Here is a 15,775-nt window from a genome sequence, read left to right as displayed (position 1 = left end):
AACTTACCACATCAGCTGTTCAAAATGTTTTCATGTTTCCTAATGCCTTCTATGATACCGTTTATTTTACTTCTCAGTTGAGGACCTTGCCTCATGCTTCACTGAAAGAAAAAATGAAGCCATTCACCAAGAGCTCCTTCTTTTCCCCTTATAACACTCAGATGTTTCCCCCCACTATCTCCTGCTTCGCTCATGTCTCACACAAAGAAATGCCCTTCTTGTCAGGGCAAACCCCTTAACATGGACCACTGATATTCCATCTCATCTTCTCCAGCAGATCGCTCATTCTCCTTCTCTCCCTCTCCCTCTCTCTCTCTCCCCTTCACTTTCTCTTTCTGTCTCTCCCCCAATAATCTTCTTTGCTTCCTAGAAATACACCAAAATCCCCCTTGTCCTTAAAAAACCCTCACTTGATCCTATCATCTCCACTAGCTATCATCCTAAATCTCTCTCCCCTTTCGTGGCTAAATTCCTTAAGAAAACTATCTGCAATTGGTGCCTCCACTTCTCTCCTGACTCAGTTCTAAACCCTCTGCAGTCCGACTTCCAATCATCACTCAACTGAAACTGCTTTCTCTAAAGTTATCAGTGATTTCTTACTTGCCAAATTATATGGCCTCTTCTCATTCCTCATCTTTCTTAACATCTCTGCAGCCTTTGACACAGTCAGCCGCTCTCTTCTGGATATCTGTCCTTTCTTTATTTTTGTGACACTGCTCGTATCTTGTTCTCCTGTCAGACCTTTCCTTGGTATCCTTTCTGGATCATCATCTAGATTGTGCCCATTAATGGTGGGTGTCTCCCAAAGCTCCATCCTGGGCCCCCTTTTCTTTTTCCTGTATCCTATTTTGGCTTTCTCTTCTTATCAGCTCCTATAGATTTAGTTCTCATTTTTATGTGGATTATTATAAAATCTATTTATCTAGTCCTAACCTCATTCTTTATTTTTTATTTATTTTTAGTTTTCAACATTCACTTCTACAAGATTTTGAGTTCCAAATTTTCTCCCCACCTCATCCCCCCCCCAAGATGACATGTATTCTGTATATTCCTTCCCCTAACCTGCCTTCCCCTTCTATTTTCCTTTAGGGCAGGATAGATTTCTATACCCTGTTTCCTGCATTTCTTCTAACCTCATTCTTGGTCTCTGATTTACATCACCACCTGTCTGTTGGACATCTTGAACTGATTGTGCTGTAGATATCTCAAACTTAAAACACTCAAAGTCATTATCTTCTTAAAAGGAAGGGGTAGGGAGGAACGAATATTTATTAAGCACCTACTAGTGCTAGGCACTGTCCTAAGTGCTTTACAAGTATCTGTTTGATCATGTCACCTCCCCCACTGCAATAAACACCAGTGGCTTCCTATTACTTCTAGGATCAAATATAAACTTAATCTTTTCCTACCTTTCCAATCTCCTTATACTTTACTTCCTTCCAGGTACTCCATAATCCAGCAAAACTGTCTTTGCTGTTACTTGAACACTACCTCCTGACTCTGTTCCTTAACACTGGCTGTCTACCATGCGTAGTAGACACTATTTCTCACTATTTCTGCCTTCAAACCGTGTTATGTTTGATAAAAAACTGAGGCTGAGAGAGATAAAAGAACACTGGATTAGTAGTGAGGAGTCTTGGGTTGGATTTCTGACTCTGTCCCTAGTTGTATGATCTTGAGCAAAGCACTTACTGGTATAAGTGGGTAGGTAAGAGGTAAAGGAGATGCAGATGGGCAGAGAGGTCATGATGTTGTCATGTTTATCCAGCTTCTTGGAAGGTGGGCAGAAGAGCAATAAATAACTGGAGGAAATGAAAGTTATGGGTCTGTCAGTCTAATCAACAAGTATTTTTAAATGACAGGCACTATTTTAGGGCTGGAAATAAAAGTGCAAAGAACGAAATGACCCCTACTTAAACCATACAGTAAAATCATAAACATTTACTAAGCACCTGTTATGTGTCAGGCACTGAGGATATAAAAAGAGGCAAAAGACAATCCTTCCCTTAAGGAGATTACGTTCTAATCAGGGAAACAAGAAGTCCATACAAAAATATATACAGTATAAATATAAAGTTAATAAACACGTACATACAGTGAAATGCAGCTCAAGCGCCATTATCACCAACTTTATGAAACCTTTTCTGATTCTCTCCCACCTGACAGGGGCCTCTCTCTCAAACGATCTTGTATTAAGGTACTATCTGTGTGTGTGTGTGTGTGTGTGTGTGTGTGTGTGTGTGTGTGTGTACACACATATGTATTTATATGTATTTAATGCCTTTGTGTTCTGTATATATTCATATATGCTTGCCACTCCCTGAATGACAAGTGACAGTTTGTATAGTATGTAAGCTCATTGTGACTGTTTCATTCGCATCTCCTAGACACTAAAGTACTAGTTGATTGATTGATTGACTGATTGATTGCTCTGCATTGTTGTTGTTGTTCAGTCCTGCTTATGACCCCATTTGGGGTTTTCTTGGCAAAGATATTGGAGTGGTTTGCTATTTCCTTCACCAGCTCATTTTATATGTGAGGAAACTGAGGCAAAGAAGGTTGAGTGACTTGCTCAGGGTCACATAGCTAGTAAGTGTCCAAGGTTGGATTTGAACTCAGGAAGATGAGTCTTCCTGACTACAGGCCTGGTGGGTACCCTATCCACTCCCCACCTAGCTGCCCCTAGTTGCTCTGCATTCCTCTTCCCCTTTCTGATCTTTCTGATCATTTCCTTCAACTATAGTTGTTCTTTTCTCATCAAATTTGGAAGTTGGATAGGAATGGCAATGTACTGACTTCTCTGCTTATCTGCTTCTCAGCCAGCCTTGTAAGAGTCGTCTTAGAGTGTCACTAGGCCCCCAGTTTTCTTTCTGGGCTTTATTTTTGTATCTCTATGGCAGGTGGGTCCTCCCTGTGTATGCATGTGTGGGCATGTGCACATGACTGCAATATCATTCCTCTTAGCTTTTGGAAGTGGGTGGAGTTGTTCCATATGTGCTATTGAGCAGAATTGGGTGAGAACTACCCAACCTACCCCTTCCTCCAGGGGGCTGTGGAGAGATTGATATATGCTAGAAAGAGCTGAGTCTGCTTTCCTATCAATAAAATGAGGAGGTAGAATCTGTAAAGGGCCCTCCAGCTCTTTTAATATAAAATTTAAAAGCAGCCTATGATGTAGAGGGAGAAATTTAGTTATTAATTAAACAGATCTTTACAGTCCAGTGTAGATGCAGAATTCAGGTTCACCCACCTTGAACTCTCCAGCTTAGGCTTCAGAGCAGAGAAGCTGTATCCCAAAACTGAGGAATTTGCAGAGTTCTGCTATGGTGAGGATTCCTGAAACACAGCTTTGCCTCCTCGCATCCCATCCTTTCTTTTTGAGCCTTTTGGGAGAATATCTTCCCCCTCCCCTCCTGCTGTGTGTTATACTACAAAGAACACTGGATGAAGACCTGTATTTTAATACTATCCATACAATTCTGCTTCCTGAGCAAGGTAAATTACTGGCGAATTTACTGGACACATTATTCTCTAAGCCTTGTTTTTCACATCTGTAAAAATGATGATAAATTGTCAAACATTTGTTAAGGGCTTGCCTGTGCAAGGCATTGGGGGCCTACAAAAACCAAACCCAGTTAGTCTTCTAGAAGCTTAGATGGCCTGCCAAACACACAGGATTGTGGTGAATATCAAATGAGATATAATGGATGGAAGAGTGCTCTATGCGTATTAAGTCTTTGTAGCAGCAGCAGCAGTAGTGGTGGTAATTATTGTTGTAGTGGCAATATTATTTCCACTGTTCTATTCCCCTATCCAGATTATACTGTCCTATTGAGTAACTGAATATTTGTCTAGTGTTCAATGAGATGACATTATTTTTGCATCTTTCCGTGGATCTAAGGGTATTGCAATATCCAGTGCCACTAGAAATTTGGTCCAATGTCTTGGATCCCCATCCTGGGGATTTACCTGGACTGCTTCGGTATAGTTGTCTATACAACCTGGAGAGGTATGCCAGGTCTGCACACAAGGTGCACAGCCATGGTTATGCTTCAAACTAAGGGCATGAAAGTCTTCAGAGGTTTCTTGGGGGTAGGGGAGGCAGGAAAGAGCCTGTTCTCTAGGGCACAGGACCATGGATTTAGACCTGGAAGGGGTTGTCAAGCTCATCAAATCCTCTCTTTGATAGAGGAAGAAACTGAGGCCCTAAGTAAGGTGGCTTGCCCATGATAGTAAGTGACAGAACCAGGATTCAAACACAGGTCTTCTGTCATGAGGAACAAATGAGATAATATTACAATGTGCTTAGCACAGTGCCTGGCACATAGTAAGCACTTAACAAATGCTTCCTTCCCTTCTCCCCAATCCATAATTCTTTCCGTTGACTTTCCTTGTACCACACATGATGCTTCCTGACCTTGGCTTTATGCGTCAGTCTGCATCTGCCCTTGCCTCCCAATTCTGTTTGATTTTGCCTTTGCCGAGGGTCCAGGGTAGGTGCCCACAATCAGTGTCTTTTACATCTTCACATTTTACTGCATCTCAGCATTCAACTCAACATGGGAACCTGTGGGCATGAATGCCTTGAGACAGGGTTCTGTGCTTTACTTCTCAAGCTGAATTCTGTTGGAACAATGGAAATTAAAATCAACACAGTTTGTTCCTAAACAGGATAATCAGAACAGCCAGTTTGTTGCCATAAAGCCTTTTTCCTCTTGGCTTGTTAAATGTTGGCTGGGGTCCACCTCTCCCTACAAGGTTCACCTGCGATGTAAATGTGTGCCCCTTTCCAGCTGGAGCTGAGAGCTTGAATTTCTGAGAGTGAGAAAATTTGTTTCTGAGGATGATACACTTTGTTCTTTTTCTTCTCAGCAAATGAGGGCAGAGGTCTCTGAAAGAGCTTTAAGATCCGTAGAGAAAATTGTTCAATAACTTAAGGGACAAATCTGTCCTCTACTTTTCTGTGCCCCTTGCCCACATTCTTGTTTTTTTGCCCAAACTAGTCTTCAAATTCATTTTAATAAATATTTATGCATCAGGCATTGTGCTAGGTGCTGGCACAAATACAAAAATGAAACCACTCTTCACCTTAAAGAGCTTACATTCTTCTTGAGTAGGAGGGGAGCCCCTATGAGGATCTGATACACTATATACACAGATGAGTAGTTACAGTGTTATCTGAAGTAATTCTGAAGTAATATTAATACATGGAGGAATCAGGAAAAGCCCAGAATAGGAGATGTCACCTGAGCTGTGCTTTGATGGAAGTTGTGAATTCAGAGCTCAAGAAAAGGTACTAGTGTGTTCTAGACACTGGGAATTGGCAAAGGCAGGATATGGAATTTCTTGTGTGGAACTTAGCAAATAGGTGGTTTTGGCTGTAAAGGAGGGTGTATAAATGGAAATTAAATTAAATTGCAGAGATAGATGGGAGCCAGATTGTGGAAGTTCTTAAATGTCAGGCTGAGATTTTGTATTCTGTCCTAGAGACAGCAGGAATGCATTGGAGAGTTTTGAGTTAGGGACTGACATGGTCAAATCTTTGTTTAGAGAACACCAATTTGTCCTTCCCCCAGTAGACAGTATTTTATTTTTTTCCGATTACATGTAAAGATAATTTTTAACATTCATTTTTATATAAAATTTTGAGTTCCAAATTTTCTCCCTGTCCTCCCACTTCTCTAAGATGGCAAGCAATTTGACATAGGTTATATATGTACAGTCATGTAAAGCATATATCCATATTAGTCATGTTGTGAAAGAAGAAACAGAATAAAAGGGAAAAAACCATGAAAAAAATAAAGAAAGTGAAAATAGTATACTTTGATCTGCATTCAGACTCCATCAGTTCTTTCTGTGGATGTGAATAGCATTTTCCATCATGAGTCTTTTGTTATTTTTTTTTTTAGGCAATTGGGGTTAAGTGACTTGCCTAGGGTCACACAGCTAGTAAGTGTCAGGTGTTTGGTCTGAGGCCGGATTTGAACTCAGGTCCTCCTGACTTCAGGTCCGGTGCTCTAATCAATGTGCCACCTAGCTGCCCCCGTCATGAGTCTTTTGGACTTGCCTTGTATCATTGTATCGCTGAGAAAAGAACTAAGTCTATATTAGTTGGTCATCACCCAAGGTTGCTTCCTGAGAGAACACCAATTTGAACCTGTATGGAGGATGCATTGGAGAGGGTAGAGATGGAATCAAGAAGATTAATCGGGAAACCGTAGTCAGTCAGTAAGCCAACAGTCACTTATTAAGCACCTACTATGTGCCATGGCCCTGAACTAAGTTCAGAGATTCAAAAAAGGGGCAAAACCATGGTGGATAACTTCAGGGAACTTCTAATGAGGGAGGCAAGATGCAAGTAATTATTTATATACACATATGTACAGTGTAATCTGTAATAAATAAAAGGAGGCAATCTCAGAGGATGACATTAGAAGAGGGTGGAGAATGACATCAGAGGAAGGTGTAGACAATGAGAAAGGAATCCTTCAGAAGGTAGCATTGGAGCTGAGTCGTAAAGGAAGCCAGGAGGTGGAAGCGGGGGCGAATATTCTAGGCATGGAAGAGAGCCAGCGAAAAGACTTGGTCAGAGAGACCGTGTTGTGTGCAAGGAACAGTAAGAAGGCCAGTATTACTGAACCTGGAAGAGAACCAAGTGTAAGGAGACTGGAGAGGTAGAAGGAGGGACCAGGTCATGGAGGCAATAGCAAGCCAATGGAGTTTACTGAGTAGTGAGGGGTAACATGGTCAGAATCTTCACTTTGGCAACTGAGTAGAGTGTGGGAGAACCTTGAGGTGGGGAAATCAATCATATGGCTATTCCAGTAGTCTAGAGGAGGAGGAGGGCTATGTAAGTGGAGAGAAAGTGGCATATACTGCGCATGTTATGAAGGTAGAAATAACAGAGCTTGTCCACAGATGGGGTGCGTGGGGTGACTTTGAATGAGGAGTTGAGGATGACGTCATGTGGTGAGCCTAGGTGACTGGGAGGATTTCGACACCCTTGAAAGTAATAGGGAAAGTTGAGGGGAAAGATGAGTTCTGTTTTGGACATACTGAGTTTGAGATATCTACTTGACATTGAGTTGTAGATGTCCAAAAGGCAGATGGTGATGTGAGAATTCAGGAAAGTCTGAAGTAAGGTAGAGCCTAAGTGAGTGCAGAGAAGCTGATAGGTGTCAGAGATGTGGTAGAACTAGAGTCAGTAAAAATTAGCAACTGATAGGATAGTCGGGAGGGAGGAAAAGTCAAGGATGACTCTAAGAGTGGGAACCTGGGTGACAGAAAGGGTAGGGGTAGCCTCGGCAGAAATTGAGAAGTTTAGAGAGAGTTTGGAGGAAAATATAATGAGTTCTACTTTGGACATGTTGAGTTTGAGATGCTTACAGTGCATCCAGGTGAAGATCTTCTTCTTCTTCTTCCTCTTCTTCCTCTTCCTCCTCCTCCTCCTCTTCTTCTTCTTCTTCTTCCTCCTCCTCCTCCTCCTCCTCCTCCTCCTCCTCCTCCTCCTCCTCCTCTTCTTCTTCTTCTTTTCTTCTTCTTCTTCTTCTTCTTCTTCTTCTTCTTCTTCTTCTTCTTCTTCTCCTCCTCCTCCTCCTCCTCCTCCTCCTCTTACTCCTGAACACTTTTGAATCCTGGCTTCCAGCTGAAATTGCTCTCTCCAAAGTGACCAGTGATTTCTCAATTGCTATATCTGATAATCTTTTCTCAGGCCTAATTCTTCTCAACCCATCAGTTGCTTTTCAAATTGCTGATCACCTTCTTCCAGGAATACCTCCTCTCTCTGGGTTTTTATGACAGCTCTCTTTCCTGGTCCTCGTCCCATCCATCAGTCTCTTCTGCTGGCTCATCATCCTCATCACACCCCTCCCTAACTGTAGGTGTTTGCCAGAGTTCTGCCGTAGGCCCTCTTCTTCTTTTATACTCTTTCTTGGTAACCTCTTTGCTTCCCATAGATGCTTCTATCCAGTCATCTGCACATCATCTCTCTGCAGATGACTCCCAGATCTGTATTTACTTCCCCAGTCTTTCCTTTGAGTTTCAATCACAAATTGCTATTTGTCTATACGTTTCGAACTGGATGTCCCAGAGACGTTTTAAAATCAATGTGTTTGACGGGGTGCTTGGATGCTTATGCTTGGGTGCTTGTACTTGGACCCCAGTTTCTCTCTAGCCTCAGAAACATTGTCCCTGACAGTTTCTCCCAAGCCCAAGGACCCTGTGCTTAGCAATTACTCATGAGTGGGCCCCAGCAAGACCCTTATCTCTCTCCCTGGTGCAGTTCCAAACAGCACCTGAAGGATTTATTAGTTTAAACTGGCTTTGCACTGGGTCATAAAGACATTCTTACCCACTACTATACTATCCTACCGCCCTACCACATTACATCCTGGGCTCCTCATTAACTGTGTTCTAGACTTAAGACATATGTATACTCCCTACATCTATCTTGTCTAACAAGACATTGATTGGTGGCAGACTGGACAACTCTCAGTTACCCTGAACTCTAGTTGATTTAGTGATGTAGCAGGCCTAAAACCACACCTCCATGTGGCCCCCCTTGTGGGCTTTTCCTAATGAACTCTGGGTAAAATGCCTGCGCAGTAGGTACAAGAAGTGCATGTTCTTTTAAGAACTGACCACTCCTTAACTACTTCCTAATCCCACCCTGAATTCCCTAGTTAGCATATCTGGCACATGTTTTATTGTATTTTATCCTATATAAACTTTAACTGTACCTCTCTAAGGTTGCAGGATCCTTTAAGAATCCTTGCCCACTGAAAAGCATAACAATAAATTTTGCCACCTTGGCTGAAAGAATGCTTGAGTCTGTGAATTCATTCCAGACGACCCATCCTGTATTCCGGTCCTTGAGGGGTCACAACCTCTCAACCTCTCAGCCTGCAACATGTTTACAGTGGACCTTTCACCCTAAACCCTTCTCTCTACCAAAATACCCTACTGACAGCTAGGTGATATAGTGGATAGAGCACTGGATCTAGAATCAGGAATAGATCTAAGTTAAAATCTGGCATCAGATGCTTGCTAGCTGAGCAAATCAATCCTTTTTGCCTCAGTTTCCTTATTTGTAAAATGAGCCGGAGAAGAAAATAGCAAATCTCTCCAGTATCTTTGCCAAGAAAAACTCAAAAGAGGTCACAAAGAGTCAGACATGACTGAAAAACAACTAAACATTATTTTTATTATTTCTGTCTAAGACACAACAATCCTTCTATTCTCTCAAGTTCATAATCCTGGCATTATCCTAGACTCCTTGCTTTCCCTCACCTTGCATATGCAATCAGTTGCCAAATCGTGGCTGTTTAGACCTTCATATATATCTCTCAGATGTTGACTCCTTTCCACTCAAAACAGGTTCTGCCTTAGTTCAGGACCTCATCACCTCGAGCCTAGAATATTGCAGCAGCCTCCTTACCAGTTGGTCTCTCTGTCTTGTCTCTTGCCACTCAAGTCTATCCCATACACTGCTGCCAAAGTAATTTTCCTTAAACACAGATCTGATTGTCTGCCTCCTTTACTTATCCAAACTCCATTGGTTTTCTGTTTAGCCTTTAAGGCCCTTAACAGCCTGGCTGCAGCCCATCTTTCCATCCTCACTGGCTGCACTTTGTGAACCAGGCAAACTAGGCTTCCTTTCTGTTCGTCACACATGACACTCCTATCTCTGTGCCTTTGCAAAGGACTATTCCCCATAACTAGCATTTCATTCTTATCCTATGCCTCACAGAATACCTCTCTTCCTTTTTTTTTTTTTGTGAGGCAGTTGGGGTTAAGTGACTTGCCCAGGGTCACACAGCTACTAAGTGTCAAGTGTTTGGTCTGAGACCAGATTTGAACTCAGGTCCTCCTGACTCCAAGGCTGGTGCTCTATCCACTGTACCACCTAGCTGCCCCTCTCTCTTCCTTTAAGATGCAGTAAAACACCATCTTCTGACTCTCTCCATTCCCACCAACCTCTAATGCCTTCTCTCCCCAGCTCATATTTAACTACTTTGTATACATTTTTTAAGTTTCATATTTTTACTATAAATATTCTTCTATGCAGTTGTCTCTTCCATTAGAACGTAAGTCCTTTGTGAGTAGGGATTGTTTCATTCTTTGTATTTACTTCTCCAACACCTAGCACTGCCCCTGGCAGAGAAGTGCTAAATAAATATTGATTGAAAGTGAGGGATGAGATTTCAGATGAGAGATCAGGGTTGGTTATAGCTATTTGGGAGTAATCTGTTTAGAGATGGCAGTTGAATCCATGGGAAGTGATGAGATCACTGAGAGAGCAGAGATAGATAGAAAACAGAGACTCGGAACAGAGTCCAGAGGACACTCAGGGGATGAGACATGAATGATGAATCCTACAAAGGAGCCTCAGAAGGCAGGAGGAGAGCCAAGAGTGACTAATGTCCCCAAGATCAAGGGAGGAAAAAGCTAGGGGTCAGAAGGGTCATGACTGATGAAGACTGAGGGGGAAAATTGCTTTAGCAATCAAGAGATTGCTGCTGATCTTTGAGAGAGCAATTTCTATTGGTATTCAATAGCACCTTAATTGTCACATCGAGTGGCCTTTTCTCACCCTTCATCCTTCTTGACCTCTCTGCAGCTTTGGACACTTCTGATCACCCTCTTCTCCTTGACTCTTTCTCCTCTCTAGGTTTTTGTAAGCTGATTTCTGCTGCTTTTCTTCCTACCTGTCTGAACTGCTCTTTATTCCTGTTGCTAGGTCCAGGTCATGCCCTCTAACTATGGGTGTGCCCCGAGGCTCTGTCCTTGCCTGACTGTAAAGTCCTTGAAAGAAAGGGCTGTCTTTTGCCTTTCTTTGTATTCTCAATAATTAGCACAGTGCCTGGAGCATATTGTCATTTTCAGTCATGTCTAACTCTTCATGACCCCATTTGGGTTTTGGTTTTTGTTTTTGTTTTTTTGGCAAAGAGACTGAAGTGGTTTGCCATTTCCTTCTCCAGCTTATTTTACAGGTGAGGAAACTAAGGCAAACAGGGTTAAATGACTTGCCCAGGGTCACACAGCTAGGAAGTGTCTGAGACTGCATTTGAAGTCAGGTTCTCCTGACTCCAGAGCAGATGCTCTTTCCGTTGTGCCACCTAACTGCCCTAGAGTCAAATGGATTCAGATCCTGGCACTGCCACTTGTTTCTCAGACTAACCCACTTTACTCCTCTGGGTCTCAGTTTTTTTCACTTATTAATTTGAGTGGCTTGATTTAGATGACCTTGACGCTCTCCCAGATTTAAACAAATGATTCTATGTTTCTCTCTCCTCCATTCTAGAATATAAATGGCTTTGAGGAAGGAGTGGAATTCTTGCCAGCTAACAATTCAAGGAAGGTGGAAAAACGTGGACCAAAGCGCTGGATTGTGCTGCTGGCATTGGTGATCTTCTTCATCCTGTTGTCCCTTGTGGTTGGAATCTTGGTGTGGCATTTTAACTGTGAGTACAGGAAAAGGTGCCGTTAATATACCAATAGGTAGAGGGAGTGGTCGGTGAGTGGGGGCAATGGAAAGCCTGAGTGATGGTCTGATGGAAAAATAATGGTTGGGGATGGACAGGTTATAATTACATGTAGTCTAAGACAGTGATCTCAAATTGAATAGACATGGAGGCCACTAACGTAGACATAAGGATCCCTGTGGGCCACATATTGATGTAGAAAACCACACATTAATATTATCTATGTTTAATTGTATTTTTATTTATTTTATTAAATATTTCCCACTTACATTTTAATCTGATTTGAGCTTCACTTGGCGTCACATGTTTGACACCTGTGGTCTAGGTGTCCAGACCAGACTAGGTGTCCTTCTTCTTGGATTCCTCTGGACTCTGGAATCTAAGCTAGGAGACCCCAGAGTGTTGGTGTGATAGGATAAGGGATGGGGCGGGGAGAGACATAGGCTCATTGCTTTGCCCCATCTCCTGGCATTGCTGACATGGGGCAAATGTCCTAGGACCTAAGGTCTTAGAGCTAAAACTGGAAAGGACTTTAGAGTCCATCTGGCTCAGCCGCCTTATTTTATAATGATGGTGGGACATTGTTGGAGGGAGAGTCTAAAATAGTGGACTGGTGGAAGGCACAGTCCCAATCTTCTCATTTGTTTTACTTTCCTTGGTTTCTTATAGCTCAGAATGCACGGGTGCAGAAAATCTTCAATGGTTACCTGAGGATTACAAATGAGAACTTTATAGATGCCTATGAGAATTCCAACTCCACAGAATTTGCAAAGCTGGCCAGCAAGGTTAAGGAAGCGGTAAGCTGCCTCTTCCAGGATGAAGCTGTCCAGGCGAGGAGGCATAGCTGCCTTGCCTCTATATCTTTCCACTCCCATTAATGACCCCGGGGTTGAGTATTGGTCTGTCAAGAGCACTGGGTGGGAAAGTGTCTGAGAATAGACATAGGGTTCCTGGGTGTGGTAGGTAGGAAATGCAGGGCATGTGCAAGCCAGTCAGTGGGGTCTGCTGTGACCTTTCCTTCTTCTTCTTCTTCTATTTTCTGTGTCCACCTTGTGCTCCTTGGCAGCTAAAGGTTTTATACAATGGAATCTCAGCCCTTGGGCCCTTCTACAAGGAATCTGGAATAACAGCCTTCAGGTAAGGTCCTGGGAGTAGAGGGTAGATGGGAGATGGGGCAAGAGGATCAAAAAGGAAAAAGCAAAGCATCTTTACTTGGGAGTGACCTGCCCCTTTTGCAAATGTATTAGGGTGGTGGGAGTCATCCGGAATTTCCATTTAGGTGACCTGAGGAATATTGGCAGTATGGGTTATATGAGCTGTAGGGGAGCCCTTACCGTTATTCTCATTTGGAGAAACAAGTGGGTCATTCGGAACCTGAATTAGCCCTTGGTTGGGTTCTGGTAAGGCAAAATGAGTCAATACCAGATGGCTAGAGCCCTAGAGGAACAAGGAAACAATCTTTTACATGGGAACAGAAGGTGTAGTGGAAAGAGTCCTAGACTTGGATTCAGAAGACCTGAGTTCAAATTTGATCTCTGACCTTTTTCAGCCATGTCACTGTGGGCAAAGTCACCTCCCCTTTATGAGAGTCCGTTGTGAAGATTGTGGAAAAGAAAGCACTTTGTAAACTTTAAAGGTCTATATAAATGCAAGTGGCTGTTATTACTTAATAAAGTCTAATTAAAGAGAAGCTAGAATATCAACAGTAATAATAAGAGCTGACATTTACCGAGCCCCATAAGGGTTGCAAAGTGCTTTAATTGTCTTAATTGATCTTCCCAACAATCCTATGAAGTAGGCATTACTGTTATTATCCCCAATTTATTGAGAAAGGTTAAGTAACATGCCCATGGTCATCCAGCTAGTAAATGTTTGAGGCACAATTCAAACCCAGGACTTCCTGAGTCCATGTCCGAGGCTCTGTCCATTGCCACACTTTTTGGGGAGATAGACACCTTTCTTGTCTAGAGAGCTGGGGAGAAAAGACTGGAGGTTCTAAATCAGGGCATGAACTGAGGGTGTATTTATGATCCTAGTTTGGGTGGTTCCAGAGCCCATCTATGTGAGTCAGGACCCTTCCTCTACTCCCTGCAGACACAGACCTTAGTTCTAGTGTTTTCTCTCCATTGATTACTCCCAATTTATCCTGTATACACATTGTTTGTGCAATATCTCCCCCATTAGACTGAGCTCCTTGAGAGCAGGAACTATCTTTTGTGTTTCTTTGTATCCCCAATGCTTAGCCCAGTGCCTAGCACACAGTGAGTGCTTAATCGACTGATTGACAAACCTAACTATTTCACATCCTTCTCTCTTTTCAGTGAGGGCAGTGTCATTGCCTACTACTGGTCGGAATTCAGTGTCCCCCAATATATGGTAGAGGAGGCTGAGCGAGCCATATCAAAAGAATATGTCGTGTCACTACCTCCCAGGTCCCGGTCCTTGCAGTCCTTCAACATGGCTTCAATTGTGGCTTTCCGTGAGTTCTGGGCTTAGAGGTGAATGGATAAACCGGAGGGAATAGGAACAAGGAATAAAGAAGGAAGAGGGATGGGGAAAAGACAAGGGCTGAGTCAGAGCCTGGCAGGTTCAGATCTGTCCTTCAAGGGTCAATCTATAGAAACCCCCCCCACCCCTTTTTTTTTTAATAGAATAGACAGATCCAGCAGTCTTGCACGGGGGATCTGATTTCTTGGCTTATTGACAGAGCTCCTCCCTTTAGGGTAATAAGGAAGCAAGAGATAAGGAAATACACAGACCCCATAAATAGTCTACTCTTTCTCTTCTTTTCTTAGCCACTGATGCCAGAACAGCACAGACAACACGGGACAGTAAGTAATACTGCCTGGAATGCTCTCCCTCTTCCTCCCTGCCTCCTGGCTTGGCTGGCACCTTCAGGTCTTAGCTAAAATATCACCTTCTACAGGAAGTCTTTCCTCAATCCTCCTTAATGCTAGTGCCTTCCCTATATTGACTATCTCCAATTTATTCTGTATTTAGCTTGTTTGTACATAGTTGTTTTCTTGTTGTCTCCTTTGTTAGAGTGTGAGCCCCTTGAGGGCAGGCATTGATTTTGCCTTTCTTTGTATCCCCAGAATTTAGTATAGTGCCTAGCACATAGTAGGCGCTTAATGAATGTTTGTTGATTAGATGTTGACTTCTTTTGCTGGGGAAAATGGCAGAGATGTGTTCAAAGCCTAGTGGTGGCTGTTAGCAGCTCCCTGTCACCTCTTCAGTTCTCAGGGGTGGAAGCTCATTTCAGGTTCCTGTGTCTAGGATGGTGCTGTCCTCAAGGCACAGTCTTTGTGATGATGCTGCACAAAGTAGCTTCCAGGGGCACAAGCCCCCAGACAATAAATACTTAGGGATTTCTCCTTAGTCCTTTAATCATTTGTCCTCACAGAATCAGAGGATCTCAGGATCTCCAGAAGGGACCATAGATGTCGTGTAATGTAGGCTATCTCTGCACAGGGATCCCCTTTATGATCCCTCTCCCCCCGCAAAGGGATTGCCCAGCGTCTGCTTGAAGACATCCAGTGATAAGTCAACTATCTTCCTCTCAAGGAAACCCACTGAACTTCTGGATCGCTTTTACTGCTTGGAAATCTTTACTTCTATCAGGTTTACTGAAATCTACCTATCTGTGTCTTGTACCTGTTGTTCTTAGTTAAATTCTTCTTTCATACTTCGAGATAGCTGCCACAGGGGCATCGAGGTGGTGCAGTGGATAGAGCACTGGCCCTGGAGCCAGGAGGAACTGAGTTCAAATCTGGCCTCAGACCAAACACTTGACACTTATTAGCTGTGTGACCCTGGGCAAGTCACTTAACCCCAATTGCCTTTAAAATAAAAAAAAAAGGAAAGAAAAAAAGAAGATAGCTACCGAATACACCTTACCTCTTCTCTTCCAGACTGAACATTTCTAATTTCTAGTCATTTAGTTCTTGCTCCACCCTGGTCACACTTGTCTAGACTGGCTCTTGTTGCCCATATACTTCCTGAAATGCGGTGCCAAGAAGCAGACCCATAACCTTTAGATGTGGTCTGACCAGGGTGCAGAGAATAGCTGGGATTTTCCCTCATTCTGGGTAGCACGTTTCTATGCGTGCAACATAAGATTGCATCAGCTTTATTTGGGCTGCTTTGTGATTCATGGTGAGCTTGAAATTCACTAAAACTTTTTATGTAAACTGTTGTCCAGTTGTACTTCCCCATCTTGTACTTGTACAGCTGATTGAACTCAAGTGTAGTCCTTCGCATTGGTGATCATTAAATTTTATCACATTGGATTT

The 15,775-nt window shown here is 42.9% G+C and overlaps 1 protein-coding gene across 1 annotated transcript in view; it reads left to right on the top strand.

The window, feature by feature from the left end:
* Positions 1–15,775, top strand: part of ST14 (ST14 transmembrane serine protease matriptase) — a 70,688-nt gene that overhangs the window by 32,885 nt on the left and 22,028 nt on the right. The window contains exons 2-6 of the mRNA XM_020963812.2: positions 11,303–11,462; positions 12,153–12,280; positions 12,550–12,620; positions 13,805–13,962; positions 14,279–14,314. Coding sequence (XP_020819471.1) covers positions 11,303–11,462; positions 12,153–12,280; positions 12,550–12,620; positions 13,805–13,962; positions 14,279–14,314 — 553 coding nt within the window. The remainder of the gene's footprint in view (positions 1–11,302; positions 11,463–12,152; positions 12,281–12,549; positions 12,621–13,804; positions 13,963–14,278; positions 14,315–15,775) is intronic.

Source organism: Phascolarctos cinereus, unplaced genomic scaffold, assembly GCF_003287225.1.
Source record: "Phascolarctos cinereus isolate Bilbo 61053 unplaced genomic scaffold, phaCin_HiC Scaffold_726;HRSCAF=1367, whole genome shotgun sequence".
Taxonomy (NCBI): domain Eukaryota; kingdom Metazoa; phylum Chordata; class Mammalia; order Diprotodontia; family Phascolarctidae; genus Phascolarctos; species Phascolarctos cinereus.
Note: the sequence above shows the minus strand (reverse complement) of the source record. Positions and strands in the feature narration are given on the sequence as shown.